General features: G+C 45.1%; 1 protein-coding gene across 1 annotated transcript in view; it reads right to left on the bottom strand.

Annotated features, from left to right (window-relative positions):
- Window positions 1-5768: 5768 nt before the first annotated feature.
- Window positions 5769-10621, bottom strand: part of MAP6 (microtubule associated protein 6) — a 57401-nt gene continuing 52548 nt past the window's right edge. Inside the window, exon 4 of the mRNA XM_060273929.2 lies at window positions 5769-5973. Within this exon, the coding sequence (XP_060129912.1) occupies window positions 5874-5973 (100 nt within the window). The 3' untranslated portion in view covers window positions 5769-5873. The remainder of the gene's footprint in view (window positions 5974-10621) is intronic.

The raw sequence follows: 10621 nt of genomic DNA, 5'->3' as shown, positions 1-10621 counted from the left end.
GCCCTTGGGCCTTTCTCTAGGACTTGCCCATCCTCAAGCCAAATAAATCACTGGCCCCCCTCCGTACCTCTCTTGAGTGTTTCTGCCTGGCTGGAATGTGTCCTTGAACTCTGATCATGCCCCTTGCTTGCCTGGATGGTGGCACTGAGAAGCGTGGGGTGGCAACATAAGAGTCACACCCAATATTAATGCTATGGGTTTGGGGGGTCAGTCTGGATGATATCTGTGGGTCCCTTCAGATGTCAAGGAGATAAAGAAATATACAACTTTTCGAAGACATCTGATGGCAGCGCTGTATCAGGAGGTTTTTTTTAAAAGAAATTGATGCTTTATTAGAGGCATTCCCAAACTTTGGCCCTCCAGATGTTTTGGACTACAATTCCCATCTTCCCTAACCACTGGTCCTGTTAGCTAGGGATCATGGGAGTTGTAGGCCAAAACATCTGGAGGGCTGCAGTTTGGGGATGCCTAATTTTTTATGTTTTATATATTCTGTAAGCCACCCAGAATGGCTGGGGAAACCCAGCCAGATGGGCGGGGTATAAATAAAATTATTATTATTATTATTATTATTATTATTATTATTATTATTATTATTATTCCAAGCCTCTGAGTCTGCTTCCATAAGGTTGAGAATCTAGTAGACGGTGAAGCTGAACTAGAGTGGTACCTCGACTTACGAACGACTCGACAACCGAATTTTTCGACTTACGAATGGGGGTAATGGCTGCGCGCTTACGAATGTCTCGACATCCGAAAGAAAACTGCGGTGGTTTTAGATAGGGATTTTTCGACTTACGGATTTTTAGATAGGGTTGCTTCGACTTACGATTTTTTTCCGTTTCCAATGCATTCCAATGCGTTTCCAATGGCGTTTTTCGACTTACGGATTTTTCGACCTACGAAGGTGCCTTCGGAACGGATTAAATTCGTAAGTCGAGGCACCACAGTTTCTTCGTTGGGCTAATGGCCTTAGCTGCTTAGCTAAGCATTGCCGTTTGCATGACTAAAAGAGTGCCCACGTTGCCATAGCAACAACCAAGCGATGGCTCTCTCCAGGAACGGCATTTCCCCACCCACCTACCTTACTTGGCTGGATGCCACGTGCAAATGAGGATGCATGCATCCCAGTATAGATAAAAATGAGTAGATGTGCAAAACGCCCAAGAGATGACTGGGCAGCTGCCCAAAGGAGAGGGCCGTCATTCACGCGAGCGCCTCTGAAAAGAGAAAAAGGATTCCCAGTAGCTGCGACATCGCTGAACATTTGGAACGTCCTCTGGAAGATATAATCAATGGTGGACAACATGGAATTCAGCAGTTCTCTGGATCCTCAGGAAGCTGCAATCGATCACAGGGATTGATGATCGAAGATGTGATCGGGAAAAGAGAACTCAGCATAAATAGGAGACAGATCAACCCCAAGCATTTGCATTTAATCAGCAGAAGGCTATCTTTCTCCTTTTCCCCACACTTTGGCTAGCTGTGCTTACCTGTCGAGAGTAAGCCCCATTAAATTCAGGGTAAACCTGCTTTTGAGTAGACCTGTATAGGTGTGACGCCCCTCTCCCCGCAAGGCTGCACAGAACTAATTCCTGTGCAAGCATTATAGGTGACCATAGAATCATACCGTGTTTCTCCAAAAATAAGACACCGTCTTATATTTATTTTTCCTTTAACCCCCCCCCCCCAACTATGGCTTATTTTCAGGGGGTGTCTTATTTTTTTCCTCTTCCTCCTCCTGCCACGGCCGGCATTGCTGCTGCGCCTATCACTGTGTCTTATTTTCAGGGTATGGTTTATATTCCTTGAATGCTTAAAAATCCTGCTATGGCTTATTTTATGACCATGTCTTAAAATAGGGGAAACGGGATAGGTAAAGGCAAAGGACTCCTGGACAGTTAAGCCCAGTCAAAGGTGACTATGGGGTGCAGCGCTCATCTCACTTTCAGGCTGAGGGAGCCGGCGTTTGTCCACAGATAGCTTTTTGGGTCATGTGGCCAGCAGGAGTAAACCACTTCACAATGGAGCACCGTGACGGAAACCAGAGCGCATGGAAACGCCGTTTAGCTTCCTGCCGCAGCGGTACCTATTTATCTACTTGCACTTTGACGTGCTTTCGAACTGCTAGGTTGGCAGGAACTGGGACTGAGCCACGGGAGCTCACCCCATCGCAGGGATTCGAACCGCTAACCTTCTGATCAGCAAGCCCAAGAGGCTCAGTGGTTTAGACTGCAGCACCACAGGAATAGGATTCCTGTGTTGATGAACATGGAAGCGGGAAAGCTACACTGCAACATCACTGCTTCCCTGACATCTCTGCATATTGCATTAATGTACTGTATGTAGGGAAGGGAGAGAGCGAAATCAGGCATGTAATTAAATGCACAAGTTCCCTCTCCCTCCAGACATCCAAAAACAGAAACGAACAGACTCCTTTCAGTTCAGCTTTTCAATTTTTCGTGAAAGAAATGCACACACCATCATGTAGATATGGGCTAGCTCGGCTCTGACTTCTGCTCAGTTCTGCTGGACAAAGGAAACAGGCTGCAGTCTGGGACAGAGTCATTGCTCACTCATAGCTGCCAAGTCTCCTGTTATCCCCGGGAAACCCCCGTTTTTCCAGCTGTCCCCAGCCGAAAAAACCGGATTTTTTTTGTTTCCCCCCCGGTTTATTCTGGCGCGGCGGCCATTTTGGAACTGGGCAGGGCAGAGCATGCTCAGAAGCGACTTTTGATGCTGCTCTGCCCAGTTCCAAAATGGCTGCAGCACGACTTCTGGTGCGGCGGCCATTTTGGAACTGGGCACAGCAGCATCAAAAGTCATTTCTGAACATGCTCCGCCCAGTTCCAAAATGGCCGCCGCGCTACTTCCGGTATGCTACTTTCGGTCGGGTCCCTTATTTTTCAGAGAGGAACTTGGCAGGTATGGCTCACTCCTAATATCCATCCAATCTTCACGGGGACTAGAAACCTGCCTTCTTTTTTTGAATGTAGAATTGGCATTCTTGACGCGGAGTTCAGTGCCCAGTGCCAACTCCCATGCTTTTACGGCGCGGTAAGAAAATACATCGAACCTGCCCCACTCCCGAGGTGTTGAAAAGTGGTTGAAAGGAAGATCGTAGAATCGGAAAGGGCCGTGAGGGTCATCTAGTCCAACACTGTGCAACCCAGGAATCCTTCGCCCAACGTGGGACCCAAACCCACAACCTTGAGATTATGTCTGTAGCTCCGAGGTTCCTGCATAATCCCGACAATTTATGTTACAGATGTAGATCTAGATGGAGAACGTTGCCCCCCTCCCACTTCACTTCCGCAACATGACACAGACAGACGTTTAACTCCGTGGTCCTGGCTTAGTTATACATCATTAATGCCTCTGCCTAAATAATGGATCGCTCATTAAAAATGGAACACTATAATATACAGTATATATCTTATTCTGAGATGGGGGAATCCTGATTGTGACCCAGAAATGTCACAAGGCTTGATGGTTGGTGGTTACTGAATGGGAAATCCTCGCCCAGCTTAAATAATAATGGAGATCTGGGATAGGTATGTGACTACTGGATTGTTAAGGAGAGGGGGGGGAGGATGGAGCTGACATGAAGGCTGGGACACAAAGGAATGGGCAAAAGAGACAAAGAGAAGGAATCATAGAATCATAGAGTTGGAAGAGACCACAAGGGCCATCCAGTCCAACCCCCTGCCAAACAGGAAACACCATCAAAGCATTCCTGGCATATGCCTGTCAAGCCTCTGCTTAAAGACCTCCAAAGAAGGAGACTCCACCACACTCCTTGGCAGCAAATTCCACTGCTGAACAGCTCTTACTGTCAGGAAGTTCTTCCTAATGTTTAGGTGGAATATTCTTTCTTGAAGTTTGAATCCTTTGCTCCGTGTCTGCTTCTCTGGAGCAGCAGAAAACAACCTTTCTCCCTCCTCCATATGACATCCTTTTATATATTTGAACATGGCTATCATATCACCCCTTAACCTTCTCTTCTCCAGGCTAAACATACCAAGCTCCCGAAGCCGTTCCTCATAAGGCATCGTTTCCAGGCCTTTGACCATTTTGGTTGCCCTCTTCTGGACACGTTCCAGCTTGTCAGTATCCTTCTTGAACTGTGGTGCCCAGAACTGGACACAGTACTCCAGGTGAGGTCTGACCAGAGCAGAATACAGTGGTACTATTACTTCCCTTGATCTAGATGCTATACTCCTATTGATGCAGCCCAGAATTGCATTGGCTTTTTTGGCTGCTGCATCACACTGTTGACTCATGTCAAGTTTGTGGTCTACCAGGACTCCTAGATCCCTTTCACATGCACTGCTCTCAAGCCAGGTGTCACCCATCCTGTATTTGTGCCTTTCAATTTTTTTGCCCAAGTGTAGTACTTTACATTTCTCCCATCCATGCAAGGACATCAGCGTAGACTTGTGTATGTATGTGTTTTAATAAATATGGGTCTCTTTAATACCCTGGGTGTCAGTGGTTAGAGGCCCTTATTTTTTAACACAAGAATGGAAATCCTGTGGACCGGGTGATATTGGTGGGACCCCGTCAGCTCTGACCAGCATGGTCACTTGTCAGGGATGATGGGAACTGGCATCCCAAGTCTTGAGATTCAGTGTGACATAATGGTTAGAGCTGCCTTTCTCGACCTTGGCTCCCCAGATGTTGTTGGGCTACAAATTCCAGCATCCCTAGCTAGCAGGACCCAGTGGTCATGGATGATAGGAGATGCACACAAACAGCATCTAGGGACCCAAGGTTGAGAAAGGCTGGGTTAGAGTGTTGGACCTGGGGTTCAAATTCCCACTCAGCCATGGAATTGTAGAACTGTAAAGTTAGAAGGGACCCCAAGGATCATCTAATCCAACCCCCCTACAATGGAGGAATCTGAATCATGTATGCCGCCTTCCAGGAGCACCTGAGATCTGTGGGATATATCCAGTCTTATATAACCAACATGCTTAACTCTAATTAATGCATGAAGGGGTTAAGACCATAGAGTAAGCTGTCCTGCCAGGCTTAGCTAGGTCACACCCACTCACCTTGGGAGGAAGCGCTACCAGACTCTTTGTTTTTTTCTCTTCCACCATGTGAACCCTTCCAATAACGGCGTCTGAGCTAGGTTGCTCCAATCCCAGGCCATGTGGCTTTAGCAAGCCACCTCTCTGTTTCTGTACAGATAATTTAGAAACTCGTACCATTTTTGAAACTAAGTTGTCTGTCTTGCTGCTGTATGAAAAAGCACATGAATCTGACCTTTGAAGAGTTTGTAAGTAAACCATTTTTTCAAGTTACCAAATGTGTGGTCTCTTTCTATGCTGAGGGAAGCGGGGAACTTTGGAAGCGACTTAGAAGGGGGTATTTTAAAGGTCTAACAGGCTACATTCCTACTCTTCACTTGGCTGCGTGTTTTGCGATTTTAAATCTGTTGGGGTTCTCTCATGAAAAGTACTTGCCCCGAACCTGGATCTAGGCACCCAGAGAACTATCCTTTTAACCACTAAAATATTGTTTCCCCTTTCAAACCAATGGAAACAAGATCTACAGCGCTCGCCCCACTAGGCAGCATCCCTAGTAACTGGCCTGTAAAGGCCCAGAGACTCTAGCGGCAGAGATTTGGAGCTTGACTCTTTAAAACAGGCACGGCAGACTTTTTGCTCTCCAGATGTTGCTGAAATCCAACCCTCGCCATTCTCAACTTGATGGAATGAATCCAGACGCAATTCTGTAAATGATTCCAGAGACAACAGAGGCTCTAGCACCACTTTATTGATTTTTTTTTAATTATTATTTTTTGCACTATGATTCAAATAAGTCTTTTATAAGTTTCATGCAGGCTACATGCTTGTCCCGACTGCTTACTCAGGAATAGAAGGCAGGGGCTTAGCCTCGACCAGGTGGTCCCGTCCTAAGGAAATGGGTTCCTTGTCTGTAGCACCGGTTGTTTTATTGGAGGCACTGAAAGCAAAAAAAAGGAAACAAGTCATCATGGCGCAAGACTAACCGAAAGCCTATTCTGTCACGCATAAAGGCAGCAGAACTTGCAATCATTTGCGTAGCGTGGAACTGCAGGATGTGGTCCATAGGCAGCCAACTAAGATGTCATTCGGATAAGAAGCTACCAAAATCAATAAACATCACTGTCTGTAGTCCATTACTTCAATGCGTCTACTCTGAGCATGGCTTTGTTGGATACAGCAATGGAGAAATTTTGCTGTCCCCGTAAGGCAGGCATGTCCAACAGGTAGATCGTGATCTACCGGTAGATCACTGGACGTCTGCGGTAGATCACTGGTAGATCATTGGCTCCCCCAAAGAAGCTGAACAACTTTGGCCATAGCTGCCAAGTTATCCCTTTTTTTAAGGGATTTCCCCTTATGCTGAATAGGCTTCCTCGCGAGAAAAGGGAAAACTTGGCAGCTATGACTTTGGCTCCCCTAAAAAAAGCTCAACATTTTACCTCCTCCCTGAAAAATCTCAACAACTTTGACCCGAACCCCCCCCCCAAATGGGCCTTCCTCCTTCCTTAAAAAAAGCTCAACAACTTTGACCTGAACCTCAAAAAAGGGGGTAGATTACTGCCAGTTTTTAACTGTGAGTAGATCGCAGTCTCTTGGGAGTTGGCCACCCCTGCCGTAAGGGGACAATGACAATATCTATTCTATTCTATTCTATTCTATTCTAAAAACTCATAAAAACAATTCATTGGGTAGGGTTGCCATACATCCGGATTTTCCTGGACATGTCCGGGATTCCAATAATGAATTTCAGGAAATCGGGAAATGTCTGGATTTTTGAAACTCTCGCCCAAAACTCAACAACTTTTTTCCCCCTACAACCCTATCATTGGGTGTTTCTGCTCTCAAAGGTTGGCCTAAACTGGAGCCACTAGGCTAGGCTGGTTTTGTTGCATGTTGAGCGCACTGTGAGTTCAATACCCCTCCCCCCATCCAATATTGGCTATTTAATGGATTTGCCTATTATTATTACTTGCATAGAATGCAAAACAACTCCCCCAACTGTCTAGTTAACGAGAAAATTAGAACTATGCTCCTGTAATGGAGTCATGTTGAAACTGGCTTTTGATATCGCACCCTGAAGGCTTACAATATGGAAGAGGTTTCACATTTTATATATGAATAATGCTTTGTGAGAGTGTTTATTTCATTACAGGGCTGTAGCCAAAAGGTGGACAATAATTTAACAGCCAAAGAGAGAGAGAGAGTTGTTTTCCTTTGGGTCTTTTTGTTTTTAAACTCAGACAATACGGCTCCTAAACATCCAAAGGACGATGATGTATATTCTAGTCTGAGGCCTGTCCCCTGTTGCAGATGAGAGATAGTTTGTCCCTAAGCGGGGGGGGGGGATTTATAATCCGTTTCCGCAAGCTGCACCTCTACATTCGCATTTTGAAATTTCAACCACATATCTTGGAGCTTATTCAAAATGACATCCCTGGCGTTTGCTTCCCTTTGAAGCAAAAGGTGGAGGCTGGCAAATGTTGAGTCGCAATAGGAACCCCTTTGCCATCTGTGAAGAACGAATTTGCCAGGATGTGCTACAGTGTGCGGGAAATTCTGATAGGCCACGATGAAGACTCGACTGCAGAGAGAGAAAGAAGACCAGAGATGGCCGGATAACTTTGATTCTCCCTCGCTTGCAAAGGTTTCCCCAAAATGATCCACTTGGTTCACATCTGCGTGTCACAAATAATCTTTTTTTTGCGTGTGTTTTGTAGTTGCATTCATGCTTTTGCATGTCTTAGAATCATAGAATCATGGAGTTGGAAGAGACCACAAGGGCCATCCAGTCCAACCCCCTGCCAAGCAGGAAACACCATCAAAGCATTCCTGACAGGTGGCTGTCAAGCCTCCGCTTAAAGACCTCCAAAGAAGGAGAGTCCACCACACTCCTTGGCAGCAAATTCCACTGTCGAACAGCTCTTACTGTCAGGAAGTCTTTATGGCATCTTAATCTCCCGGGACCTGTTTTTAGAGATGTTTATCGTGTGAATTGGGTGGGAAATCTGTGTGGGAGGGAAGGGTGAAAAACCCCTACCCGCCATGTGCAATGGTCTCCATCTTTAAAAGATGAAGGAAAATAATTCGCAGGAGCTTCGGTGCCCGTCTTCTTGCAAAAGCCCATCATATGGTATTTTTGAACATTCCCAGTGCTGGTGGGGTTTAGTGCATTTGCTAAGCAGATTTGCAGCATCCATTAAGCGGAAAGATCCAGTGGTCACAATCCCAAACAAATCGCACAAATGTACAAGCCTTTTGATCGGTCGTCTTAACGCTTGTTTTCGACTGGAGCGTTTTATTTTGTTTCTTAAGTATCTCTACAGGACTCTAAATGGCAATTTCCAAAGCCAAGTTGGACATTTCGTGCAACCGAATTCTTGGTGAGACCGGGTGAAGTTCTTGAGAGCATCTTGAAAGTGAAAACATTTATTATGGCGTGTACTTGCGTAGGCGTGAGAGACAGAATATCTGGGTGTGCAAGGCATTTATTTTATGGGAATTTAATGTAGAGAATGCAACTTATTCTTAAGGACCAGGACACTGGGTCCTGTCTCTGAGCTTCCTACAACAGCTGGCTGACTGGTGGATTTGTTAATCATGGTTTCTTCATTTCTCGTTTTCTCAGTCCACTATATTTCTGCTTAAGTTTGCAATTAAAGAAACAGCTCCTCGTGAACATTCAGCACCATGTTAATTCCTCTTTATCCCAATACATACATTTTTTTTGTATGCAATTTTGTCTAGTAATATGCATTTTCACACTTGATTTCCCCTAACATAATGCATTTTTTGTACACACTTTTGCGTTGCTGAACTGCATTGCAAAATTCAGAGAGGTGTGGATGTTGAAGGCGACCTGTAGGTTAGGTAAATTTGCATCGAAATGCAATCCAAACCAAATCGCTTCCCCATCCTTGATGACTGTTGTGGTGACGGCACAGGGGAGGAGTCCTTTTGCAGTTTTTCCAAATTCAGTGCAAGTGGAGAGAGATTCCCACCCCCAAAATGCCTCTGGTTACCTCCTTCCCTTGTTTTTAGTTCAGCGCTCAGAACCAAAATGGTTTCCAGCCTTCCTCTAAATAAAAGCGAGACCTCATGAAGCATGGGTTTCTTCCATTCGAGCTTTTCCTTCAAACATTTTATGGCGTTTGTCTAAATCAGGCCTTGTCCAGGAGTGTGGTGGTGCTTTCGTCTCCAGCGACGGGCTAGAACAGGCACCCCTAAACTGCGGCCCTCCAGATGTTTTGGCCTACAACTCCCACGATCCCTAGCTAACAGGACCAGTGGTCGGGGAAGATGGGAATTGTAGTCCAAAACATCTAGGAGGGCCAAAGTTTGGGGTTGCCTGGGCTAGAAGATGTTTTTCTGCCTGAGGCAAAGACCAAAATGGCTAAACCAGCCCATTTCATGTGCAGGAGCTGGGCTGGCTGACAGCTGAATCTTATTTCAATACTGGGAATGGGGCTGTGCCCGTCTGAGGCATTTAAATGAATCATAGAATTGTAGAATCGGAAGGGAACACGAAGGTCTTATCTGTGGGATGTGAAACACAGAGCAGTCAAGTACAACATTCCTAGAATGGACATGCTAGGGGATGCTTTGTACCAGCCAGGGGAAGAGAAAACTTCCAGTTTCCTCCTGAGCTGGGACAAACTTCCTCTGCATGTGACTAGTGTTGGGTTTCTTGAATAATCAAAGTTGCTTTTGAGCCGGTCTAATGTCTATACTGTCTGTTTAAGAAAAACAGGTGCCGGTAATTTCTGTTTAATCGCTCGCAGGCTCTACTCCATGTATATAAGGCTCTGTTGGAAAGCATTTTGTGTGGTAGTTGTGTGGGAGTATGGTGGGAGGTTTGGCATGTGGGTATGTAAAGTTGCTGGGAGAGGGAGCGTTTATCTTTAGTTTAAAGTCTCTTCCGAGTCAGTTTGTTTTTCTGTCAGAGAAAACCAACCTTTTGTTTTTCTTCTGTATACTTTAAACAGGTATACTGCTAGTCAGGGGTTTCATGCTAGGTTGGGGAAAAATCTTTAAACTCTTGGTGGTGTATTTTAGCCAAGTCAACGTCTGTTTGCGTATTTTGTTTTTCTATAAACTCTGCATGAAGCGTACTTTGATTTGTCCCATCTTGGTATCTCATTTCCCCAGCCTTAAAGTTCAGTTCTCCACATTTCCACATTACGTTCACAATTATTATTTTTAATAAAAAAAAGCCTTCATGAAAATTCATCAGCATTTTAGTGCGTTCCCCCACCACAAACACATTTATATATACAATTTTGCCTAATATTCACATTTTTGCAAAACACTTGCTCCTAACAGAGTGCTTTTTTCGGGTGGGATGGGGTGTCTGCTATTGCCACTAATATATATGTTTTAATGCACACCACCTTCTTTACCATAGTATTTGCTTGCTTGTGCACATTACTTGGCTAAAGAAAAGCATTGCAACATTCAGAGAAGCGCATGTTTGAAAAGGTGGCTGTGTTTCAGTTCGTGCAGAGTTTTGCAAAGTGTGAATTGTGTAGGCTTATTTTTAAATGCAAACGGAAGCAAACTTTTGCGTCCACCCCTACTTTCACCCTCCT

Source organism: Zootoca vivipara, chromosome 4 (genome assembly GCF_965207765.1).
Source record: "Zootoca vivipara chromosome 4, rZooViv2.hap1.1, whole genome shotgun sequence".
NCBI lineage: Eukaryota > Metazoa > Chordata > Lepidosauria > Squamata > Lacertidae > Zootoca > Zootoca vivipara.
The sequence above is the reverse complement of the archived record's forward strand: the minus strand, read 5'-3'. Positions and strand labels throughout refer to the sequence as shown.